The 27,322-nt window shown below is 36.3% G+C and overlaps 1 protein-coding gene across 5 annotated transcripts in view; it reads right to left on the reverse strand.

The window, feature by feature from the left end:
• Nucleotides 1-27,322, reverse strand: part of GRB14 (growth factor receptor bound protein 14) — a 119,701-nt gene that overhangs the window by 61,177 nt on the left and 31,202 nt on the right. The window contains exon 1 of one of the 5 annotated variants that reach the window (XM_040475217.1): nt 3,614-3,837. The exons of 3 other annotated variants lie outside the window; for them this stretch is intronic. In XM_040475217.1, the coding sequence (XP_040331151.1) occupies nt 3,614-3,676 (63 nt within the window). In that variant the 5' untranslated portion in view covers nt 3,677-3,837. Of the gene's footprint in view, nt 1-3,613; nt 3,838-27,322 lie in introns of those variants that run through there. One more of the 5 variants, XM_040475218.1, reaches the window with a different exon arrangement.

Consider the following 27,322-nt stretch of genomic DNA (forward strand, 5'->3'; position numbering starts at 1 on the left):
CTATTCTCTTGTATAGACAGAGAATTGAATCTTTGGATAAATGGCGCTGCTCCATATTATACTCATGAATTTCAGATTTTCAAAAGGATTTGAATCTTAAGGAAAATATATTCAAGAAATTATCCCTTTTTTCTCTGAGACTTCAGAAGATGCTTTAGGATCCTGTGTGCTTACGAACATCTCATAATTGTGGTATGGATAAATAATGGAGAAATGCTTGTAAACATAATTCACAAAACTCTATAAATCTGATAGAGGCTTAGAACATGCCTACCCATAAAATCAGAAAATGGACATCTGGCCTTCTGATCTTGAAGGCTCTCTATAAAAAGAATAGGAATTTTATATTATACTTAATATATATTTTACAATGCTTGAGTCTTTTGTTAATTCTCTAGGACCTTAAAATAGTTTCTTGATGTACTGTACCAATCTAGAGCTCTGGGTATAAATGCTCATTCTCTCTCTCTCTCTCTCTCTCTCTCTCTCTCTCTCTCTCTCAGACACACACACACACACACACACACACTCTTTGCTGCTGACAATTGCTTTCTGAATAAAATGTTTTCTACACTAGAACATATGGGAGTTGGTGGAGGTGCAGAGGGAGATGAAAGGATTTGCCTAAGCTAATTCCAGACTAGAAGTTGAATGGCAATTATACACCCCATAAGGCAATTTCATTAACATATTAATTTCAGGAGGTAACACATATCTAGGAGAAACACACTGAAGTCACAAGACCTAGATTCTATTTCTAGCTTTGCCATTGACCTTCTGAGTGACCTTGCATAAGTCACTCAACACCCAAGAGACTCGGACTTCTCTCATCAGAAAAAAAGAAAAGATATAACCTAGTAGTTCCCTGAGAAAAATGCTATGAGGTAAAATATTCATTCAGAGCATTTGGTGAGGATGTAACCATTTCTGAGAGATATGATGAACCCTTCTTCACTAGAACCTTGGTGAACCAGAATCAAGGAAATAAGACCCTAATAGAATTGGAGGACACAAAAAATATCTTTCCTAAAATTCACTTGATAGAGAATCTACCAAAAATCCCTGTCCCTCAAAGATCAAAGTGTATTTGATCTTCTACAAAAAAAAAAAAAAAAAAAAAAAAAAAAAAGACCCATACTGTGTTACGGGCCATGTTTAAAGTTCAAGTTCCCAGCCACTCTCAGGAGAATCTTAAGGCCATTTAGATCACATACACAGACTGATAACAAAATTATTCCCTAGTGCTATTAAGCATTTTCAGAAATGCCCTCAGCCTTTCAAATGATTAGGATTCCAACTGGCAAATTATTTTTCAAGAGCCACTCATGCAGGATGAGCAAACTTTATGGCAAACTTACGCAAAAGGCACTTGCTGCCTTGTTAGGAAAATAAGAAGCTGCCCCCAAAACACTCTGAGAAATGCTGGTACCAATTTGTAAGATCACCTTAAATTATGGTGTATATGGAAAATGACAAGTTAATTACAAGTATGGAATAATTTTCAATCTTGGGGAAAAAAAAGTCATGGTGTAACCAGAGCAGATGGATGTTTTCTAGTTATAAAAATGCCCAATTCCTAAAGTAAGAGATGTTAAGATTTTCGGGATAGTCTTCTAGATAAGGGGCCTTCTAGGGGTTAAAATGCCACGACAAAGAAATAGCGTAAGTACCTTCAGCAAATGGTGATGTCCTAAATTACGTGGAAATTTAATATGTGTAGTGGCTGGAAAGGAATAACATGGACTTGGGCACAATTACTTATGTAATTATTATAATAAAAACCTGACAAGCAGCTTATTATAAGAGACCAAGAGAAATCACAATGATGTGACCATCGGCAGCTCAGACTTAACACCAATTATAATCACAGCTTTCCAGAATATTCTTGTTCTGCTATTTACCAGTCAGTACTGGATTTTCTAGCCGAGTTTTATTCATACGAAGTGCCCTGGATTAAGTGCTCAAAGTCCTTGAAAATGACAGCATCTTTTTCTAATGTTTTAATACTCTAAAAAAAAAATAAATGGTTTAAATATTTTAACTATGAAAATACAAAATATATTATTTGATTCACAGAATTACAGACACAGGTAAGACTGCAGAAAGCTTTTAATGAAAATCCCTCAGCTATTATGTTACAGGTGAAGAAGTAATGACCGCGAGCTTAAGTGACTTGCCCAAGGTCACGCAGCTAGTAAACAGACAGCTCAGGTAGTATGCTTCCTACCACACCAGCATGTCATCCAAAAGAACATGATGGAAGCTTCTTGGTATATCAATTGGATCAAGAACTCAGACATAAGAACACACATTTGATACATATTAGTATACTTTTCACATTCCAGTGAGTCAGGGAATCTATATATACAGTCACTATTAATGCTAAGTCTAAATCAAAATAAAGATTCAAGCTCAAAGCAAAGTATTTTCAATTAAATTTGCTTAAGATGAGAGAAAAAGACATGAAGAGAGATAAAGAACAAATGTTGGCAAAATTACCATATACAATTCCAATGCCAAATAAAATGTCCCTAGTGAATAAATGGTTGACTGTGTAAGAAAATAAACTGAAAACCTAAAAATTAAAAACAATAAAAAAGATACTTTTCTTTTTAAAAAAAAAACACCTTAATTGTTACATTTGTCATATTTAAACAAATTAAACCATGACCTTTGACTTACGGAATACACTAATAGCTAACTAACAGTTAACTATTAAAAGTCAGGTACGGAAATAAACATTAGTTTCTAGCGTCACCAAAACCATTCAGAAAGCATATCGCCAAAAATGTGGGTTGGTGCTTTTGTTTTCTATACTGGAGATTTGATTCTTTAAGGATTTAAATGCACTGTTCTTATTTGGTGTATTTACCAGAAAAGTTTAGTATTATAAATACTACATCGCATGTTATACTTAACATTACCTTATAAAATACGATGCTGCAAGTAAGACATGGAAATAAACTTTACAAAAAACCAAAAGATACAATATTTTCATACACAGGATTGATTGCATTAATAATTAACAGAAACCTCTTTCACAAGGGAATATAATGGAAAGTTTTTCTTAGGCAAATAGGCAGCAACTCAATAGAAATTGGTAGAAACCAGAGGCTAATAAACCGGTGCCATATGGTTAAACAGTAAAACAATTATATAGTCCATTCAACAATGGAGATGGATGTATTATGAATTATAGGGAAACAAAGAAACTGCTTCTCAGTACACAAATATAAAACATAATAGCTAGCAGATTTTCTACTGAACTAAAGGCAAAGAGGCCTGAAGTTACAGAAGGAAAAAAAAAAAAAAAGAAAAAGCTTCAAATACTCTCTAAATCACAATGCCCTGAAATCGAGACCAAACTGCTTTTCCATGGAGTTTTTTTTTTGTTTTTTTTTGTTTTTTTTTTACCACAGAGACATTCTAGCACAGCATTTTCCCCCTTTTGTCTAATTTCAATAATATACCCTTTAATTACCTCTAGCCTCCATGAATGACAATCTCTCTCAGGATATGTAACTAAAGTTTCCAACATATTAATAAACACACGGTAGCAGAAAGAAAGAAAAACAGCAAAACGAAAAAAAAAAGGGCAAAAGAAGTCACATACCCTTTTCTGTAGGACTATTGGCGTTATTGCAGGCAGAGTGACTCTTCTCGCACTCAGACTCATGCCTGCTCTTCGTAGAATGATCCCCTCTTGTAGATCATGGACGAAATGAAAGAAATCTTTTACAGTTACTACTTGGGAATCTCAGGGCTCAGTGCAAAGAAACTAAGAAAGTAATAAATGTCACTCTGCTTATGTGATTCCAATCTACCCAAAGCCAATTAAGGATGGCCGTGGGACAGGACAAGGCAGCAACCAATCAAAGCTGGGAAAACTCCGCCTTTGTCCTTGGAAACACATTCTGATACTTTTGTTTATGATATTTAAAGAACCAGATTAACAGGCATCTAGTTCACTTAACTTTTTTTTTCCAAAACAGTGCAATTTAATGCCATCTTTGTTGACTAAGCAGTTATGTCTTTAGTTTACTAAAACATTTCAACATATGGCAGATAAGAAACTGTTTACATTGGTCTGTTTAAAGAACTTAAATATGCAGATGAACTTAATTTACTTGTGCAACTCATAAATTTGATAAATGGGTCGATTGCTACATATTATATAAGTCACAAAAAATCCTGAGGTTAGAATTGGTCCCAAAGTATTAATTTATGTGTTATATAAAAGGTTATTAATATTCATTGATGCATTTCATTTCTTTAACAGCTAAAATTTTTGTATTATGGGCTTTTCAACTATCCTTGAGGTTACACACTTAAGTATTTCTGTTAAATATTACCGTAACAATCAACCTAAAAATAATGTTAAATTTAAAAAGGGCATTAAACCACAATATATGAATTGCAAATGCTTATCAGTTTTTAAAAAGCACAGACCTGTGTAACCTAGCATATTTCATTCAATTAAAAGTATTTAAGCAATAACCATTGCTCAATGCAAATTCAAAATTTTAACAGGCATTTTGCCTTTTTTCTTAAAATAATTGAAAAGTAGAACATCTGGGGGGATTGGAGGAGCATCAAAGTAAAATCATTGGTGGCTAACAAGAACGTTTTCAATGAAGTCTAAATGAAGATTAAAAGAAACACTCAAAATGATAAAAAGTATCACAGTATTGAAACTAATCAGAGCTACTGTAATTATAAGATCCCTGCTGTACTGATGACTTAACAAGCATCTACTCTGTGTTCTTCAACTGTGACACATGGAATAACTCACTGTATTCGGTACAAGGGAAACTCCTTGTAATTGCTAGATTACAAGGTGGCTGTTGTATAGTAACAAGGCAAAATGGAAGATTCTAGGCATCTCAGACACAAACTTTCCATTTCATTATCTGGACTGCTACTAAGCAGGGTTCACTTTACTGCTTTATTTTGGGTGTGTTTTATATGCACAGTGATCTCCTGTTCCTAAAAAGAAAAAGAGACACTACAAACTCTAGGGTTCCGTACTTTGAATTTCAAAACCTACATAGATCCCTCACAATGGTAGCTAGGGAGGGAAATCCACTTAATATAAAAAGTCACAGGTGGATGTAATTTGGGGCATTCATTTGATCCTTATCCAATTACGTTTATCGTGGCCTTTTAAAATAAAAAAAATATCATTAAAAATCTAGTAATACTAGGATGGGAGTTACCATTTGTAAAGTGAAAGATTCTGGTTTAACCTTGAGTCACTTTTTTGGCAGGCCAGCAATAACAGAGCCCACAGTAACTACGTAATGTCAAGATTATTATCTATAGTATTTGGCTTTTTCTTTCTCCTTTTCTCAATTTAGTCTTTGAATATTGCAAAGATGTGTTATCTCTGGTCTCAAAAAAGGAGTTCCACCGTCATCAAAGCAGTTCATGTCCCTATATAATGAGGCAAAGTACCCACTATATGTTAGGCAGCGTGTTAGGTGGTAGGACCATATTGTTGAATAAGACATGGTCACTATCTCAAAGTGCGATAGAGATCATACATTTTTAAATTAAAAAAAAAAAAAATCATACCCAGTACTGGGTTAGGTGAGTCTAATGGTGATGAGACGTCAAGTATCAAGGATGCGCCAAGGTAGAAGAAAGTATATACATCATAGGTGAGATTACCACTTCAAGGAAGAAATGACATTTTCTTTGAAAAGTGATTAGGAGAAAAGAATACGTAGAACTTGATAGCTGATAGGGATACAAAGTGAGGTTCTCAAAGCAGAGTCTGCATTTTGAGGTCTAGGTGAGTGGGAAGTCAAAGATGCTGTTTCACTTGACACTATAGAGCTTTTTAAACACTAAAAAAAAATCCTTCAAGTCAAAATGATGCCCAGGATCTATATTTATTGCAGTGCAATATACCTGCCCTATAAGGGCTTAAAAAAAACACTTGACAGACAACTCGTGTGATAGGTCATCTCTTTAGAACACTCGAAAATTGAAGTTTAAAAAATTCCAGTGAAAACCATGAAGAGCAAAGTGTGGCATTTTGTGACTCTATGTTGCCAAAAAGGTCATTGTCTTTGAAAAATGAAACTTACATACACTTTTTCCTCGTCAATAGGCAAAAAGACTAATGAGATGACATTCACACTTAAGACAGGCAGAGTCTCCTTTTTCAGTGATCCTTTCCAAGTGTTCATATTGACTGTGTTTTATCTTACTTCTTACTTATTATAGACACTGACTCAAAATTTAACTTTAGCCTATGCCTTTTTTACCATTATTATAAATGACTTTCACACTCACTAACCTTGTCACCTGACCCTTAGTTTTTTTCAGCTTCTGCAAAATGAGGATAAAAACCCATGGCCAACAATTTTAGAACTGCTGTGAGGGTCAAGGAAACCAAGCTTGTGTGGGCCTGGAAGAGACCGAGGCAGCTGCTGAAAATGCTTTGCTGTCACAGAGAAAGGGGCCTAAGATGCCCCTTTTCCTTAGACTGTGGCTCAGGTCCTTATTTCCAAAACTGAAATTTGATAAAACAGGATTTGAGCTTAATACAGCAGGATCCACAATGAAATATATAGGACAGCACTGCACATTACTTTGGTTCTTGCTCAGTATTTTGATAGCAATAGAGTACATTTTGCCCCTCAAAAGATGCATATCAAGGTTTCAACGTGGATTAAGAATACCAAAAAATAACTATTATTATGATTATTAATACAATATATGTGAGCACCTAATATGAACCAGGCACTGAGCTAGTTTTCATTGAATCCTTATAACAACTCTGTGAGGTAGGCACTAGCTAGTCAATAGATGAGAAAACAAAGGCCAGAAGAACAGATAGCTAAGAAATGGTTTCAGATATAAGTACATATTGCAAAAGAACCCGCCCAGGTTCACAAAGCGCGTAAGTCAATGAGCCACGGTGAAACCCAGATCTGGCCTTCTCCAGGACACCCCACTATTCCACGCTACAATATTCTTTCCCACATTGTACTATATAATTTGATATAATATTAGCATAAAATATCACCATACAGTCCTTGTTTCTGATGTACCTAAGCATGTGTTATCTTTACTAAGTCAATAAATATGTGTGAAGGGCCTTACTGGGTGTAAAATACTATGCTATTTGCTGTGGGGAATTCAAAGTTGATAGCTTCTGATTCCTGCTTACCAAAGGAGCTGACCCATGACAACATGTAAACCATCAGTCAGAGTAGTGTACAAGGTAGGATCGGAGCAGAAGAGGATTCTATACAGGTACCAGCCAACCTCTAGGTTCCCAGCCTTTCCAACTTCTCCCACTCAACAGAAACAAAGCTTCCTGTAGCTCCCAAAAGCACATTCTGTATGTCTACCTCTTTGTTCCTAACGTTTGCTCACTAAACCCCACCAATCTTTCAAGGCCCATGACGAGACATACCTCTTCAGAAAGTGTCACTGATCCTGTTCTTTCGAACATCTCTCTCTCTTTTTTTTTTTCCCCACTAGTTTACCTTAGAATTGACCGGTGGAGAAGAAGGGAGACACAGTACACGCACATAAGTTACCTATTAAGGATTAGGAACTTTATATATGTTATTTTATTTTATTGTGACAACCCGGTAAAGCAAGTATTGTTTAATCCTGTTTTACAGATTCCAACCATATCCAGCTTTTCCATCCTCTCTCTTTACCTTCTGTCATACACTAATTGAGTCAAGCTACTATTTCTTATGCGTGTGCACTGTCTATCATTTAGAATGTGGGCTCCTGGGAGGTAAGAACAGGTCTAATTTACCATCATGTTGACTTACCCAGTGGTTTTATACCAAAAAAATCAAATGCTATAAGCCAGAAGAATGGCTCTTGATTAGTAAGTGCTACAAATACTTCTTTGGCCAAGAAATCAACCAATCACCTGCTTTACACAAAACATAACTTGCTCTGCCCCTTCGTCTTCCCCCTCTACATTGTGCTATCGTGCCTCCTATTCTGGGGCAGCTCATTGCCTCTCCAGGTTCATCATCTCCCACAAAATCTCAGATCAATACTCACCCCTCCAAGAAGTCATTCCCCCATCTAAATTATACTACTCCTTATTTTGTACATTTAAAAAAACTTTTTTTAGTCTTTATTTCTGAGAGAGAGAGAGAGAGAGACGTTTATTCATTTTTGACACAGAGAGGGACAGAGAGACAGAGCATGAGTGGGGGAGGGGCAGAGAGAGAGAGAGACACACAGAATCCGAAGCAAGCTCCAGGCTCTGAGCTGTCAGCACAGAGCCCAATGCCGGGGCTCAAACTCACAAACAACGAGATCATGACCTGAGCCGAAGTGGGATGCTTAACCAACTGAGCTACCCAGGCACCCCTGCACATTTTTAAAAATTAAACTTTTCTATTGCTCATGTCTTACTCTGCACAGACTAATCCATTGTTTTAATAGCTAATAAATCCTTTCATAGGCCGTGGTTTTCTGCCTAATGTAAATACAGTCCTTAAGGGTGGGGCCCAGTCTCTTATTTCTTCTGCTGCTCCCAGAATACCTAGCAGAGTGCGTTCTGTACACAGTAGGCATTATGTTCAGTCACAATCAATGTGGAAAGACTAGTCGCTCCGGTTACATAGTGGACAAGCCTCCTTTCTCGTCTTAACAATCGCTAGCCTTATGATTTATTCTGAACAAAAGCACACAGTCTTCCTCACAGGAACATTTGGATATTCTTTTGCTACCTGACATAGTTCTACTAGTGGTCAGTAACGTAAACACTACATTTAACTGCTGTCCTAAGAACACCAATTTCAGATAAATCTTAAAATGTTTTATGATAGCAATTAATGGTCTAGATATTTAGACATAAACTCAGTACCTCAAATTCTACCAGCTTATCTTACTCTACTCTACTAAAGGGCTTTGCTTCCCTGTGTATGTGACATGGCATCGGGCTTCTCACTTGATGAGGCTGATCTGATCTACCTCTATCCTATTTCTCCCTCTACTTGACAGCTATTTCCTTCTATCAGGAATGGCTAGGATTTCTCACTGATTTAAAATCTGATAGAAAATTTCTTCTTTAAAAGAAATTACTGGATGAGTTATAAGCCCTAGTGATTATAAATATTACCAAACCAAGTTTCATTCAAAGCATTTTAAAAGTGCCTATGTATTCTATAACTGACATAGTTTCTAGGAGCACTATGCCCGCCTACTAAGGGACTATGGCCTATAGGAGGGCAGATGGACACTTAAAAATAATTTCAATAAAGTGTTAAGTTCTGTAAATGACTATAAATAAAGTGGTGGAACTATAAAAGTAAAAGAGCTTAGGGGCGCCTGGGTGGCGCAGTCGGTTAAGCGTCCGACTTCAGCCAGGTCACGATCTCGCGGTCTGTGAGTTCGAGCCCCGCGTCAGGCTCTGGGCTGATGGCTCGGAGCCTGGAGCCTGTTTCCGATTCTGTGTCTCCCTCTATCTCTGCCCCTCCCCCGTTCATGCTCTGTCTCTCTCTGTCCCAAAAATAAATAAACGTTGAAAAAAAAAATTTAAAAAAAAAAAAAAGTAAAAGAGCTTAACTTCACCATGAGACAGCAGACATGCTAACACTGAGTGAGAAAAAGATTCCAGAATGAAGGTAATTCCAGGTAAACAAAACATACACAAAGATGAATCTGGAGAAACATGGAGGGAAGAGCCAGACAAGAATGGTCATTCTATGTCACGTGGACGAATCTGACTCTCATCCGCAAAGGTAGCAATATTTGTTAAGATGTGAATTTACCTCAGATTAGAAGATGAAGTGTGCTATTTCTGAGAATCCTAACTAGAAGTTAGGAAAACAGTGAGACGGACCTAAGTGAGTTCAAGAGAGGAATGGAAATTACCAAATTAGAAAGGAGTCAAGATTTCAAAGATGACAAGGAGGTAAAAACAGCAGGATCAAGTGGCCAAATACATACAAAAGTCATTAATTGTTTCTTATATATGAGCTTACAATATAAGTTTTAATTAACAAAAGTATAGGCTATAAAAAAGATAAACATCCTGTTTATGCCCTTCGTATTTCATATATTTTAAGGTTTTCTGAAGAAAAATAGCCTTTGAAATTTTGGAGAGATAAGATCAAGAAAGAGCTGAAACAGAAAACCAGCACCTACCTCTCTTCATGCTCCCCAAACCTTAAATTGACAAGAAGAAGGAAGAGGAGCAAGAAAAAAAGAAGTATTTCCTTGGTAAGAAAAAAGAAATCCTATGTTTTTAAACGATTTTGGGATATAAGAAAGGTACTTCAATCGGCCGTGCATTAAAAGAATTTCTAGAAGCAGGGTGCCTGGGTGGCTCAATCGGGTGGGTAAGCATCTGACTTCAGCTCAGGTCATGATCTTGCAGTTTGTGAGTTCGAGCCCCGCGTCGGGCTCTGTGCTGACAGCTCAGAGCCTGGAGCCTGCTTCAGATTCTGTGTCTCCCTCTCTCTCTCTCTCTCTCTGTCTCTCAAAAATAAATATAAGTTTAAAAAATTAAAGGAAAAAGAATTTCTAGAAGCTAGAAGGTCACTGGGATGAGAGTGATGAGAACACATGCAATTACAGCAGGAATTTATGTATCAGAGAAATAATGGTGAAGAAATTAAATTTAGAGTGTATATATATATTTTTTTTTTTAAATAGAAGTTTATTATAAATACTACGTAAATACTGAAGAGTAAAGGAATGAGGAATCTGAGGCAACCAAAACTTCCCCAAAAAGAAAGAAAAAAGGAAACATCTAAATGAGTAGTTCCACATTAATAAACAGACAACCAAGGATTACTAAACATTTGAAGAAAATAGACAACAGGGAAAAAGATAAAAATATGAACAAAAAAATAAACCCCTTCTCAAAATATCAGCAATAATTGAGAAGAAAATTAGAATTTTAAGTCTAATCGGACTCCTTAGATCAGGTGAAGATTCAAGGTGCTACAGCACTGATAAAATAGAATGCTGTGTTAACAGGAGAGATCAAAGAACCATAGACCATTCCTAGATATTATAAATAGTATAGAAATACAGTAACATATTAATATAATAAAACTAAAAACTATTAAGTGGTATGGAAGATAAAGTTGAGAGAGAGTCTCCTATAATGTAAAGTAAAGGTCAAAGAAAAGAAGAAAAAGGAAAAAACAAAACAAAACATCGAGGAACAACCCAGAAAGATAAACACAAATAAAATATGAGTCACAGAAAGAGTAAAAAAAAAAAAAGTGTAAGAAATAAGAAAAAGGCAGAAGTTCCCCGAGCTAATGAAAGTTATAAACAATTAAACTAAAAAGACCCACAGAAGGCTAAGTAATTTCAATGAAAAAGGAGTCACGTTAGATAAATAGTGGGAAATGGGACAATTCCAAAGAGAAAAGATAAAATTCCTAATGCTTCCTGAGAGAAGAATTCATATTTACCTGCAGTTGTGAATATCAGACTGGTATCAGAACATAATCCTATTTCTCATCAATATCCTCCATGAACATAAGCACAAAAATCCTCAAAAAAATAATAAAAACCAGGGCACCTATAATCAGTCAAGTGTGTGACTCCTGATCTTGGGGTTGTGAGTTCGAGCCCCATCGTGTGTGCAGAGATAACTTAAAAAACAAATAAAGACTTTTTTTTTTTTTAAAGGCAGAGAAAAATAATAAAAACCAAAGGAAGTCAGAAATCCATCTCTGCAGGGAACATCATACCTCTGTAGCAGTGGAAATGATGATATTAAGAAAATTTCAGGGGCACCTGCGTGGCTCAGTCAGTTAAGCATCTGACTCTTGGTTTCAGCTCAGGTCATGATCTCCCAGTTCGTGAGTTTGAGTCTCATATTGGGCTCTGTGCTAACAGTGCAGAGCCTGCTTGGGATTTTCTCCCTCCCTCTCTCTCTGCCCCTCCCCCACTTGTACATGTTCCCTCTCTCTCGCTCTCTCTCTCTCTCTCTCTCGCTCTCTCAAAAACTTAAAAACTTAAAAAAAAATTATACTTTCCCATTTCCATTAACATAGAAGAATTAAAGACTGAAAAAAAAAATCAAACACAGAAATGAAAAAGGTTCTTAGTTTAGTACTTGGACGTAGACTTTCCTTCTCATAAATATGTTCCAAGAACCACCCATTCCTTGAAGATGAACAATATAATGGAACCACTGCTGAATCCATACAAGCATCCTAATAATGGAGAGAAAGGAGAAAAGGTACAGGAAAAACAAATGGCAGAAGACTGCTTGCAAGAAAAGTTCTGCCAAATTTCAGATAAAACTTGAGAGCATAAATTTAAACCAAGAGTAAAAAGGAATGAAGCAAAATCATGTATGTTCACCCACAAACCAGAAAATTAAAAGCAACAGGGAATAAACACCACAACAATAAGAGGAGATGAAACATTGGCTGGCAGAGCTCAAGAGATTTAACTGCTATGTACTGAAATCTACAGTCAGATCAGAGGTAAGGTAAACAGATGACAGATACAAGAAGAGCAGCCAAAGAGAGAAGACAAACTGTTTTAAATTTAAGAAGCATTAGAAACAGAGATCTAAAGACAAGTTAAGGAGATCTCCACACCTATAACTAGAATCTCCATAGAAGAAAATCAAAATCATCGAAAAGAATACATTCATGAAGATAAAATGTAAGAAATGTTTTTTTTTTTAATTTTTTTTTCAACGTTTTTTTATTTATTTTTGGGACAGAGAGAGACAGAGCATGAACGGGGGAGGGGCAGAGAGAGAGGGAGACACAGAATCGGAAACAGGCTCCAGGCTCCGAGCCATCAGCCCAGAGCCTGACGCGGGGCTCGAACTCACGGACCGCGAGATCGTGACCTGGCTGAAGTCGGACGCTTAACCGACTGCGCCACCCAGGCGCCCCAAGAAATGTTTTTTTTTAATAAAACACCTATTGAAAGGGCATACTTCCCCCAAGAAACACCTTTTAACAGTAAACAGTAAGATACCTTATCAAAGTTACTGGACTTCAAATGTAAAGAATCCTTGGACATCAAGACAAAAAAAGCTCTAGTAGCTGTAAGGGGGGGATCCACCAGGTGAGTATTTATCCACAACAGTCAACAACACGCTTAGGTGGACCCCACTGCCTCTGGTCACACCACTGGATAGAGTAATGCCTGTGAAATCCTTGAGCAGAGAAATATAAATGAGATTTTAAAATCTAGCCAAACTCATTCATTATAAAGGCAACAGCGAATGTTCAAAAGTTTTGAACATATGCAAACACATAAAATCGTGTTCCCATGGGATTTTGTTGAGGAATTTACTAGAAGATAAACTGTAGTCATCCAAGAGATGGCTGGAAAAATCAGAGTAAAAGGACTATAATAAATACCAAAACTACTTATGGGACTAAATCACTATGTCATTATGTTGCTATAATAAAATACAAGCAGTATAAGCCTTAACAATGCAGAAACCATAAAACACACACACACAAAAAAAGATGAAAGTCGAAGGAGGAAAAACATGGAATGTTACTCAGATCAAAAGATATTATTTAAAACTGATAAACCACAAAAGAATTTAAGTAAATTATTTTATAATGCTAAAATCAGCTGGTAGAAAAGGGAAGAGGAAGAGGAAAAATATTATGTTTATTATCGCTCCTTACAGAGGATTAATAAATAAATCCTTAAATAAATAAGAGGATTAAGGTTTTTTATGTTGTTGCAGTCATGACAACAGAAACATAAACCTTTCTAATTAAAAGAACACAATGCTAAAAAGGCAGAACACATTGTGAATTCTTTTCCAAAAGCTGTAAGTTTTAAAATATAATATAAAATAAAATAACAGTATTCATACTAAACTTTTATGTTATCTCAGTATTTAATACAGCCAGACTTACTCACTGAAAGGAAAAAAACCACTTTGCATTTGAATTATTAAGCAGATTCCACTCTATTCTGTGGGAGAAAGATCGGTATAACTAACTGAGTTTGAAAACAAAAGAATGGGTGGAGAGAAAGGGGAAAAGGGGGAGAAGAAGGGGTGGAGAAAGAACACAGAGAGGCAGATAGGGAGGGAAGGAAAGAAAGAACACAGTGGTCGATATCATGCAAGACTGAACCCAGGACAGCACTAAAAAAGCAATGAAGATGACTTCATAATGCTGAATGATGTGAATCACAATAAAATATCTTGATTATATCTGTCATATAATACACACTTGTAAAGCATACAGTAAAGGATCTATAAGGAAAATCAGATAGAAACATTATTAACCAACCCTCTCAAACCATGAAGAACAAGCAGAATTTTTTTTTTTTTTTAAGTAGGCTCCATGCCCAACGTGGGGCTTGAACAGTCACATGCTCTACCGACTGAGCCAGCCAGGTGCCCCAAAGAACAAGCAGATTAAAAAGTAGCTATAAATATAACAAATAGAAATAGGCTAATATAATTAATAATATAGATTTGACTGTCACATATTGAATTCTCAGATTAAATCAGAGATTGTAACTTCTCTTTAAGAAAGTGATTTTAAAAATAAAAATTTGGTCACATTTTAGGTCACAGATAAAACCCCCCCAAATTTTAACACTGGAAAGAGTGCAGACAACAATTTCTGATCACAATACAGCAACATGAAAATTACTACTAAATCTGGGATTAGGGAGCATCTAAAAATCTTAAGACTCTTCACATAACTAAGAAAAAACAGAAGTGGCAGAATATCTGTATAGTAGTAATGAGGAATACAATGGAAACACTATAAATCACATCTTATACTGCTAAAATGGTTCCCATATTGTAATTCATAGCCTTAAACAACATTTCTATTAATAAACAAGAATGAAAACAAATTCATTAGCATCCAAAAATTAGAATGTATCATTAAAGTAAACCTGAGCAAAGCAGAAGGAATAAACTAATAAAGACAAAGGGAGAAAGTAAACTGGTAGAACTAATAAACAAGATCTGTGCTTTGGGGACAAAAATAAAATAGATAGTTAGGGAAACAAATCTAGGAGATAAAATAAAGTACCAACATATAAAAGAAGAAATAATGCCAGAGAAATAAAGAATTAAAAGAATATTGAGAAACTACTTTTTCCATTTTATGAAATGATTAATTCTCCAGGGCAGTATAATCTACATATATTGAATCCAAAAAAAACCAGACAATTTGAAGACATCAGTCACCATAGAAGAAAGCTGTCAAAGAGCCACCATCCCAAAGGGTGGGCCAGTCCCAGACAGTTTTTTTCACAGATAAATTCCATGTAACCTTTAACAAAGAGATAATTTCCTATGCTAGTCAAACTGTTTCAGAGTAAAGAAAATGTGCAATTATAACCAAGGAAGTTAGAAGAACAAGATCAGCGAGGAGTGTCTTTTCATACCTGATATACCCGATATAATATAAAGCTGCAGTCATCCATTTCTTAAAAAGGCACTGACACATCCATGTGTATATGCAACAGCTGGTATTGAAAATCAACGGAGAAAGGGTAAGACATTCAAAAAAGATTGTGCGCATTTGAGTAAACTAAGGGTACAGGTTTCTTTACCTAACCTGATATACTAAAATGGACTCCAAAATTAGAACACTAAGAGAAATTTCTAAAAATTAACTAATTCATAAACATGATGGAAGAAATAACCAAAAAAAATGGTTTAATAATCTTGTGGTGGGAAAAGCCTTACTAAGTAAGACCTACAAGTCCTAAAAAAGGTTAACACATTTAACTCACAAATATTTGTAATGTTTATGGCATAAAAGACATACATAAAACTCAAGTGCAAGGCATAGACTGAGGGTATGTATGTGCAACATACTTAAGAGAGGACAAATATCCAGAATACACAAAGAGTTCCTAAAAATTAACTGAAAAACAAACCCCCAAATGAACTATGGGCAGAAATGGACACACAATTTAAACACACATAAACATATTATACCACCGAATATAAAAACTTGAAAAGATATTTCTACTAATAAGAGATATGTGTGTTAAAATAAGGCATTTTTCAGGACGACAAAAATTTAAGACGGATAATGTCAAATAATACTGACACCAGTGTTAGGAAAAGAGTGGTACTCTGAAACACTAATGAAAGAATAAATGACAACAAACTTTTAAGGAAGGAAATTTGACAGCATCTATAAAAATCCTAAGAAGCCACAACCTTTGATATAAGTACTCTTTTTCTTGTTCTCTACCAACAAAGTAGCCTAAATATTCATAAAGGGATGTTTATAAATATATAAATGAAGGATGTTCACTCATCCCTGTTTAGTAGAAAAAAATAGAAACAATTTAGATATTGAAAATGGTAACATATTAATGAAATACATTGCATTCAGACTATGGAATTCTAGATAGCAACTGATAGTAGTAAGGTATGGATTAACAAAAAAGATTTTAAAATCATACTGTTGAATTTTTTAAATTACACAACAATAATTTAGTATGACCCTATTTGTGTAAAAACAAAGAAAATACCTAAAGTTTTATATACACCCACTAAGTATAAGAACGTAGAAAAAAAACTTAGAAAAATCCATGCCAAATTTTTAACAATGTGATCTCAAGGGAGGAAACTGAAATTAAGGAGAGATAGGATCATGAGTGGTTATTTTTAATGCATTTATTTTTATAATTTTATAATTATTTACTATTCCTGCAAAATTAAAACACAAAAAGCTATAAGGGGTGCCTGGATGGCTCAGTCGGTTGAGCGTCTGACTTTGGCTCAGGTCATGTTCTCACAGTTCGTGGGTTCGAGCCCCGCATCAGGATCTGTGCTGACAGCTCAGAGCCTGTAGCCTGCTTGGGATTCTGTGTCTCCCTCTCTCTCTGCTCCTCCCCCGCTCATGCTCTGTCTCTCTCTGTCAAAAATAAATAAACATTAAAAAAAAAAAGCTATAAGATTCCTCAAGTTAAAGGTCAAGTATTTAATAAAAGTAGAGTGCCATGAGCTCTGAACTGCTCAGATACTGCCAATGGCTCCTTAAGAATCTTTACGGTATTCTCTACTTTGGCAAGAATTTCTGGTATTGACATTTAATACATTCTATGGATATAATACCCATTTCTTTAAAATACATTTATTTAAGGGGTGCCTGGCTGGCTCCGTCAGAAGAACATTCGACTCTTGACCTCAGTGTCATGAGTTTGAGCCCCACTTTGGGTGGAGAGATTATTTAAATAAATATTTAAAAATTTTAAAAAATAGGGATGCCTGGGTGGCTCAGTCAGTTAGCGGCCAACTTTGGCTCAGGTCTTGATCTCACAGCTCATGAGTTCGAGCCCAGCTTCAGGCTCTCTACTGTCAGTGCAAAGCCTGCTTCAGATCCTCTGTCACCCCCTCTCTCTGACCCTCCCCAGCTCATGCTTGCCCTCTCTCAAAAGTAAACATTAAAAAAAAATTTTATTTAAAAAAATTAAAAATAAATTAAAAATAAAGTAAATAAAATAAAACATATTGTATTTAAGAAATACATATTATTTATACAATCAGCAAATATTAGAATTGTCTATGAGATCATCTTGTATAACTTAGTTCCCAGGAATCCTTTCTAAACTCCTCTGCTAAAATGATCATTTAGCACACCGTGAAAACCTCCAACTACAGAAAGATAATAACCACTGTGTGTTGAAATCTTTGTATCCCTGTATCCACTGGGTTCCCAGCAGGCTATTAGCTATTAGCTAAATGAAGGAGTGCTCTAGTTTTTTGGGTGGTACTTTCTTCTGGTACAGATCTTCAGGTATAGATCTCCTGTCTCTGTTTCTGCCTTGGAGCAAGTGAAACAAACTTGATTTTAAAGAGCAAACAGTGAACATCAGCCACAAAATATATTTCCACTACAGACACAGAACTACCAAAACTTGCACCTTCTAGCTACCTTCTAGCTTTCTCATTAAATTAGAAACTGGTCCCTTCTACCTTCTAAAGACTATCTCTTTGTCTCCTGTGACAGGCTGAATAATGCTCCTCACAGCCGAAACAGTCCATAATCTAATCCCTGGAAGCTGTGTATGTTATCTTACATGGTAAAAAGCATTTTGCAGAGGTGATTAAATTAACAAACTTGATAAGAGAAGATTATCCTGAATTATCCAGGTGGCCCCAAGGTATTCACCAGGGTCCTTATAAGAGGGAGGCAGGAGGGTCAGAGCTAGGGAAGGTTATGCGTCAGCAGAAGCAAAGAGAAAGTGAATCAGATGTAAAAGCAGAAGCAGGGGTCAGAATGATGCAGGATCAAGAGCCCAGGAATGCAGGTGGCCTCTAGATGCTAGAAAAGGCCAGGAAATGGGGTCTCCAAAAAGAAAAAGGCCCTGCTGACACCCTGGCTTCATATTTCTGAAATTGTGTGCTGTTTGAAGCTACTAAATTTGTTGTAATTTGTTACAGCAAAGTAGGAAACTAATACATCCCTCTTTCCCTGCCAGCTTCTTAGGAGCCTTACTTGATATTCTCTTCTCTCTTTTAGTATTTAAGCTTTTCTCACCCAAATTCCCCTCATTGGCTTTTAAACATATTGAAGCTCTCAGATTTAAAGACACAGGATGCTAAGGTTTCCCTCCAGCTAAAGCAGCTACCTTTTCTTTCTTTTACCAACAAAGTTCTCCAAATCTAATCTAAGGGCTCTACTCTGAAGGTCCTAACCCACCCTGTCACCAATGATCTCCTTGAAGCTAAGGAAAACGGACTTTTTTCATCCTCCATTCTATTTACCCTTCAGTAACATGTGGACAGTCTTGGCAAGCTTCTCCCTGTTGTCTCTCCTTCGGCCAGCTTATTCGAACCAAAACCTTCAATTACCACATTATAGGAAGATACTCACTAACTTCCATCTCTTGCTCAGATATCTCCGTGAAGCAGTATACCCATATACTTAATTGGTTGTGTAATATCCCCATTTGAATGACTCAAATGCACCTTGAACTCAGAAAATCCAAATCAAACTCATGATGTCACTGTCTACCACCCAAAGCTGATCCTCTTCTAGTATTTCCAGCTCAGTCAATGACATCACCATCAGCCATCTAGGTTCATAAGTCAGGAATTTGGTAGCAATTCTGACATGCCCCACTATTCACGTCCTATATCCATTTTTTTCACCAAGTCCTGCTAATTTTACTTCCTAAGTATCTTCAAAATCAATCTATTTATTTTTATCTCTGATAACACACTCTAGGAATGAAGTGGAAGCTTCTGATCTCCATGACCACATACCTCTCCTTCCAAATGGTCACTGGAATAGTTAATGGGAGAACAGAATTCTGAGTGCTTATAAAAAGATTCTCCTTCCTTAACAATTTCACCATGATTATCTGTCCGAGCCCCTCAAAATTAGTATTTTTATGCCCTTTTCCCTGTTCATGTCAGTCACTCACACCAGAACTCCTAGGTCATCCATTCTTGGGCCCCATATTCTCTACTTAGGATATGTACATCACCTCCTCTCATCTCATCACCCACATTTCCCCAATTACTAAAATCTTTTACCATTCCTCTGGATCTCACAGTTAATCAGGAACAAAATCCCATAAAATCCAACCACGTCTCTCAATTTCTCCTTCTTCTAACTGCAACTGATTATCAGTGAAGATCACTGTTCCATACTTCCCAATGGCCCTGTTTCCGTAAGTTCTTCTTGTTCCTCATTGCTCTTTTTTAGACACATCTCCCTTCCTCTTTTCTAAATTTGCCTAGCTTTAAATCTTTTTATCATTAAACTATACCACCCACTACTCCTCCTTATAGCAGTTATCTTTGGCCATCTGAGCTACTCTCACTAATGTATTGAGGTTATTCATCTGATCAGAGAATAGAGTGAATATTCTCAGGGAGAATGTGACTTCATCTAGAACTTGTTCAATTTTTCATACACAATGTCCAACATTTGATAAGAAGCCCACTGGCATCCAAAGTGACAGGAACAGGGTGGAACAGGAGGGAAACAGACTTGGAAAAAGATCTAGACATTGAAGTGACAAGATACAGACTTCAAAATAATTGCAACTAATGTTTTTAAGAAAATAGAAGACAAAAAATGGAGAGTATATAAGAGAACTCAAATCTGCAAAACTGAATGAAATAAATATTGTGAAAAATTCTAAACATTTGTTTTGAAACACGGATATTTAAAAAATATTATTGAAAAGGACAATAATGGAATTAAAAACTCAAAATGGCCTTAAGAGCAGGTTGGATATAGCCAAAAAGATCAGTGAACTAGAATATCTCAGTAAAAATACTGACTGATACAGGAAGAGCAAAGTAGGAGGAAAAAAGAGCTTTAGGTATGTATGAGGCAAGGAAAAAAGCTCATAATGGCTTCTAACAAAGAACTAGAAAAACAATATTTAAAGAACTTTCTTTACATGGTCAAAATACTCCAAAACTGGAGGGCATGGGTGGCTCAGTCAGTTAAGCATCTTGACTTCAGCTCAGGTCATGATCTCTCAGTTCATGAGTTCAAGTCCCATGTCAGGCTCTGTGCTGACAGCTCAGAGCCTGGAGCCTCCTTCAGATTCTTTGTCTCCCTCTCTCTCTGCCCCTCCCCCACTTGTGCACGCATGCTCGCTCTCTCTCTCTCTCTCTCTCTCAAAAATAAAAATAAACATTAAATAAACAAAGAAAACACTCCAAAACTGAGGAAAGCCATTAAGTCAGAGAATTAAGAAGCACTATGCATGTTAAGCAGACAAATATTTAAAAATAATAATTATGCTCAGCTAAAGACAAGGAAAAATCTTAGAAGCAGCCTGAAGTGGGGAAATAACTTCGAAAATCCAATAATGAGACTGACAGCTTATTTCTTAACAAAAATAATAGAAGTCAGAAGACAATGAAAAGACATCTATGAAATGTTAATAGAAATAATGCCAACCTAGAATTTTAACACAGCAAAAATATCCTTTCAAATAAGGACACTTCTAGGCAAAAGAAATTGGAGATAATTTGTTACTGGAAGAATGGCACTAAAACAAATATTAAAGGGAATTCTTCAGGCAAAGGGAAATTGATTTCAGATGTTTTTTAATTGCAGAATGCAAGGAGCGCCTGAGCGGCTCACTTGGGTAAGTGTCTGACTTCAGCTCAGGTCATGATCTCTCAGTTCATAAGTTCAAGTCCCATGTCAGGCTCTGTGCTGACAGCTCAGAGCCTGGAGCCTCCTTCAGATTCTGTGTCTCCCTCTCTCTCTGCTCCTTCCCCACTCATGCTCTGTCCCTCTCTGTCTCTCCAAAATAAATAAATGTTAGAAAAAATTTTTTAAATAATTGCAGAATGCAAGGAAGAACAATGGAAAAGTAAACATATTGGTAATTCAAAGTGAATTCTGAATGAACATATCAATAAATTTAAAACACGTGCAGAATTAAAATATATGATTAGCACAAAGGGTGCAAGGACAATATAGAGTTATGTGATCTGGGGCACCTGGCTGGCTCAGTCAAAAGGGCATGCAACTCATGATGTCAGTGTAATGAGCTCAAGTCCCAGCGTTAGGTGTAGAGATTACTTAAAAAAATAAAACTTAAAAAAAAAAAAATAGAGCTAAGTGGTCCAAGTAGCGGTGCCAGTACCACTTTTGTAAACCAAGGATGCATGTTATAAAGTCAAGGGCAGTCACCAAAGGACCTGCAAAATAGTATAAAACTACAAAATAATAGAGTGAAATGTGAAATCATTAAATAATGCAAAAACACTGATTAGTCCAAAAGAAGGCAGAAAAGGAAAACTAAAAAACATAAAATGGGCGGGAAAAATGGTGAAAGGGTATACAATAACCATTTGAAGCAGTAAAACATTGTACTCATTTTTACATTAAAGTTGAGATAATTTCTTCATCTAGTTTTCTAATTAGAAAAACATTCTAGGTAAGTTGAATGAAGTAGAATTTTTCTTAGTTGAGAGTGTCTCCTTTACTAGTGCTGAAAATTATACTCCTTTTGTCTTCCTATAAATCTAACACAATTAGTCAATCTCCTATGCACTTAGGCATCAAATCTAATTCTGTGTTAACACCCGGAGTTTAGAATGGATTATACTGGATTCAATTTATAAACTACAAAAGGTTTAACCCAATTTCAATTTCCATCATATTTTCATTATAAATAGGAAATTCTTATTTGGCCCAATAATCCAAGAGTTTTATTCTACCTTTCTGATTGTGACAGAGATTCTCTGCAATGATAAAAAAACATTGAGGAGACTGGCACTAATACTAATGTGATGTCAGATTTAAAGTTAATCCTTAATTTCTTAGGGAATTTGTATCTACTCAAAAGCTTTGTTTAAAGAGTGCAACCACAGGGAGCTTCCCTCCTCTTGCTAGATCTGATGCTGCCTGATTCATGAGTTATTTAATAAAGCCAATTTGATCTTCAATCAATTAATCAATAATGAAAGGTGAAACCACAGAGTACTACATCTCTGGGTTATATTGAGATAACCTGTATTTGAACCCTCTTAATGATGGTATGACGTCAAGTAAGGTACTTAACTTCCCATGCTCAGTCTCCTTCTAGTGATAGTACACGGAAATATACACATTATACATATTAGCTGCTAGTATCGTTGTATGTTGTTGTTAGCATTATGTTGGAAGACTTAAGTTTTTGTCCCCCGTCCTCTTTGTCCCTCGTCCTCTACCACTCTCAGAGCATCTATCCTTACCTGCAAAAGACATTTTTACAAAGTGGGCATTAAGTATTTTTTTCACTTATAAGGGGGAAAAAACATCAATGCAAACTTGAAAACACTCATTTCCTGAAAGAAACTAAAATATTTGTCTACTTGTCAAAGAAGTAAATCCTTTTTACTAGGAGTAAATCCCTACAATTTAAAAGTCTTTTTCAGGAGACTTAAGTATTGTTCTCTTAAGTATCATCATTATCGCAAAAATACGCAGGAATACATTCAATGTCACCCTGATGACTGAAGACACAAAAATAAAGCTTCTTCTCCCAAATATAAATCACACCACAAACTGCCATATAATGTCTTGCCCTATTCCTCTTCCTCATATCCATCAAGAAATTTCTTTTTTTTTTTTTAATTTTTTTTTCAACATTTATTTATTTTTGGGACAGAGAGAGACAGAGCATGAACGGGGGAGGGGCAGAGAGAGAGGGAGACACAGAATCGGAAACAGGCTCCAGGCTCCGAGCCATCAGCCCAGAGCTTGACGCGGGGCTCGAACTCACGGACCGCGAGATCGTGACCTGGCTGAAGTAGGACGCTTAACCGACTGCGCCACCCAGGCGCCCCCATCAAGAAATTTCTAGTGCCTTTATAAAAGCTACACCTTTCTTACAGGGAAAGTCACAACTTCAAGACCAAGATATTTCATGAGCTTCAATTTCATGACTGGAAAAGAAGCAAAAGAAGGAATGAATGCATTTAAAAAATTTTTTTAATGTTTATTTATTTTTGAAAGACAGAGAGAGACAGAGCACAAGCAGGGGTGGGGCAGAGAGAGAGGGGACACAGAATCCTAAGCAGGCTCCAGGCTCTGAGCTGTCAGCACAGATCCTGATGCGGGGCTTGACTCATGAACTGCGAGATCATGACCTGAGCCGAAGTCAGATGCTCAACAGACTGAGCCACCCAGGCGCCCTAGGAATGAATGCATTTTACAAGAGACCCTTAACGCTAAGATTTATTACCATGGATCCCAAGTAACAAGTCAGTTTATTTTCAAACTATTTCTGCAGGCAAAACAGGTTAGATGGTATAAGAAATTTCATTAAAACGTGTAAAGTTTTCAGTCACAGCTGTATTATATTTGATTTTCATTTTTCTTCATTTAAACTCTTAAATGTATAGGATTAAAAGCTAAGTATTTCTCAAATATCTGACAGTATTCCTGTGTCATTAGCAAAGTGCTTATAGCTATTCATAAAAATCAAAAAGCAGTCGCAGAGACAACATAAAAGCTTCTAATCAAAATAGTCAACAAAGCACAATGCTGGTCCCTAGTCAGCTCCACTAAAATAAACAGAACGCTCCAAATTTACTTTGCTCCATGTAAAACGTTAAACGTAACACGACTGCAACGCATCCATTCACTTACTCATTCAACCCTACTTACTGGGCACAAATTACAAATGAAGCACTGTTAGACCTTAGCAGATCACACAGGAGTGTGACATAGTTCCTACCTAAAATCACTTCAATGCAGTATGTTAGATGCTATAAAGGATGCACAAGTCACGTGGTTTAGGCCACACAGAGAAGAACATGAGGTACAGAAACTGGAGGGAGCTTTGTCAAGGAAGAGGCTGTAGGCCTGGACTTTAAAAGAGGACTTCCCTGGAATAAACGGGTGGCAGGGAGAATTCACACTCAATAGGACAGCATGGGATAGATCTGGGAAACAGAGTGATATATTTTGATTAAACTAAAGGAATATGTACAGAATAGGAGGATGTAAGATTGGAAAGTTTCCCTGGAGCCAATCTTTTGGACAACTTAAATATTAAGTGTTAAAAGTCTGATGTTAATTTCATAGGCAATAGAATCCAATGAAGATTTTTAAGGCGTGTGACATGACCAAAGCTGTTCTTCTGGGAAGACTAATCTGGCAGCCATTCATCAGACGAACTCATATGGAAATACCATAGGTCCCCTATATTCTTTTATAGACTTTTACCTTCTAACAGACAGTGTCGCCTTCCATTTAACATTCTAGCTCCATTTCCATATGTACTTTGACTCTTCTCTTTGTGCTGACCTCTGTATTTGCCATATAACACAGGCTACAGTATTCAAAGAAACCTTCAGAAATTAGCCAGTGCTACCTTGAGGAAGACCAGAGTCATGTCCAAAAACCTTCATGCTAAAAACAGCCCAGACATCACTTAAGAGCCAGAAGTCTATATTTAGATTCAAATGCCTCGATCAAAATGATAAGCTTAGAGGAGCAAGCCATCTGAAGGAGAAAGAATAATTACCATATTGGGTACAGGCCTCCTGGGGATTATGATTTCCACTTTATAATAATGCAATTGATGATCAAAGATGTTAGAGGTTAACTCACTCAAAACCACAAGGCTGACATAATGCTTGGCAAAATTTGGACCCAGAAGGGGAAAACAGAAGAGAGAAAATAATGAAACACATAATGTTCTCTTAGCTGAATAAAAGACTGTAGGCTTGGGATTAAATGAGCCTACCGAGTATAGAGCAAAACAGTGTTTTCTGAAGATAATTTTAACATATTTTAATGAAATATCATAATCCCAACAATAAGAGAGAAACTGCAAAGCTTCCAGAGAGAAGATTAAAAAAACCAATAAACAAATCAAAGCAAATAATCTTACTTACAAATAAACAGGAATCAGATTGGCAACAAGCTTTTTATCTTAAAAACGAGATGCTGAATGACAGTGGATTAATGCCCTCCAAGTTCTGAGAGCAAAATTATTTTGAACCTAGAAAGTTATAACTAGCCAAATTATTAACATTGAGGGTTAAGAGAAGACATGCTCAATAATGGAGTCCCTTTCTCCCATAATTATAGATAAACACCCTTTTTGTTCATTATCTCAGGTGCACTACTCTGTTCAAGACAGTTTTTACCCATAAAAAAAGGGGGGGGCTTAGTGTTTAAAAAAGTTAGTTTACTGGAACACTGTATTCCCTGAACATGCTACTCCAATATTTTTATAGATGAGATATTTTTAATACTGGAACTGACATAATAATGTAATATTGTTTATATTACCAACTCTCATGTCACAAACTAACAAAAAACTTTACTGACAATAAAAAAAAAAGGAAGGGGAACCTCTGGGTGGCTCAGTTGGTTAAACATCCAACTCCTGGTTTCAGGTCTGGTCACAACTTCACCGTTCATAGGTTCGAGCCCAGCTTGGACAGTCAATGAATTGAAACTCCAATAAATACTTTGAGGCAAAGATCTTTACTCATTTTTATTTTCCCTAGTTCGAAGTCTGCTAACCTTACAAATCAGAAACTGACAATTGGAATTATCTTCCAAAGCAAATTTTCATTCTAGATATCAGAACCATTATGAAGAATACTGCCCCTGACATGAACGTTTTCTCACAGAAGTAAAAATACTGCATCAGCTAGGGAGTGATGTGGGATCACTGCAGACAACATCGGAAGGAAGTGAGCACTCGACGGGTCTTTTCAAATACAGTGTCACGGCTACTTCTGCTATTAACCTCCAGTTCCAAAGACAGTCCCCAGCATTTGTTTACAACTTCACCCCTACTCATTCCGATCCTTCCACATTAGAACCTCAGTGGCAATCAAAATATTTCTTAAGCCAAATGAGATGGTCAACTTTCTCATCAACTGTTCACACAGAAATAAATCTATGTTTCCGGTCTTCACATATTCTCTAAAGGTAAGAAGATTTAAACCTAGAGCCACTTTTAAAAAACATTATGCCACAAGGAGAACTGCTTTTATTATTTAAATGATCCACTTAACGGTTTTATAAAGATAAGAAAACTACTGACAATGCCCAGACAAGGGTGGGCAGGAAATGCAGAAATGTTGCCAACGTACCTCATCTTAACAGCAGCATCCTTATGTGCTCTCATTAGACTCTCCTGAGCAGATTGAGTAGAACTACTGAATTAAATAAAGGCCAAAGAATTTTTCTACTCAAATCAACAGACCATCTGGTCTGCTATGCTGTTTCTGCCAGTGGTCACAGCAGAAACTTTGAGAAAGCAAATGTGGACATCATTACAGAGTTGTATGTAGGCGGAAAGAGAAAAGCATTCTTCACTCTGATTGTGGGAGAATATGCATTTTGTGACTGCAAGTTCAAATATTTATGAGGAGTGACTATGTGATAATGATACTGATTTAGCAAATATACCAGAATATATAGACACAGCAAATGGGTGAGAGCCTTCAAAAGTGACAGTCTCAGAAGTTATTCAGGTAAACCTCACCATGTGGAGCTTCATTCCAAATTGTTTAAAATAAACCTTTTTTTTTTTTTTTTTTTTTTATTTCCAGCCACCTTTATCCATTGGACAGTTTATTAACAGACAAGAGACCATGATTTTCTGGCCTAAATGGGAGGAGTTGCAAGCTATTTTAAGGAACATGGTTCTAAAAGTCAAAGCAGGAGTTTTGAAAATTCAGCTTGCTGCAGGGAAAGCTATTTTGAGAAAAAGACGATTTGCTTAAACTTCTCATTAGACACCTTTATTAAAATTCCCAACTCAGATAAATCATTCCAAAAATTTCTTTTGGAGAGCATCCATTTAAAGGCACATATTAGCAGCATGACAAAATTGATGAGGCAGAAGTGTGTGTGGAATGAACACAGCACAGTATATAGAAATCTTTCCT

The sequence above is a fragment of the Herpailurus yagouaroundi genome, unplaced genomic scaffold, assembly GCF_014898765.1.
Source record: "Herpailurus yagouaroundi ecotype Mexico unplaced genomic scaffold, PumYag 140, whole genome shotgun sequence".
NCBI lineage: Eukaryota > Metazoa > Chordata > Mammalia > Carnivora > Felidae > Herpailurus > Herpailurus yagouaroundi.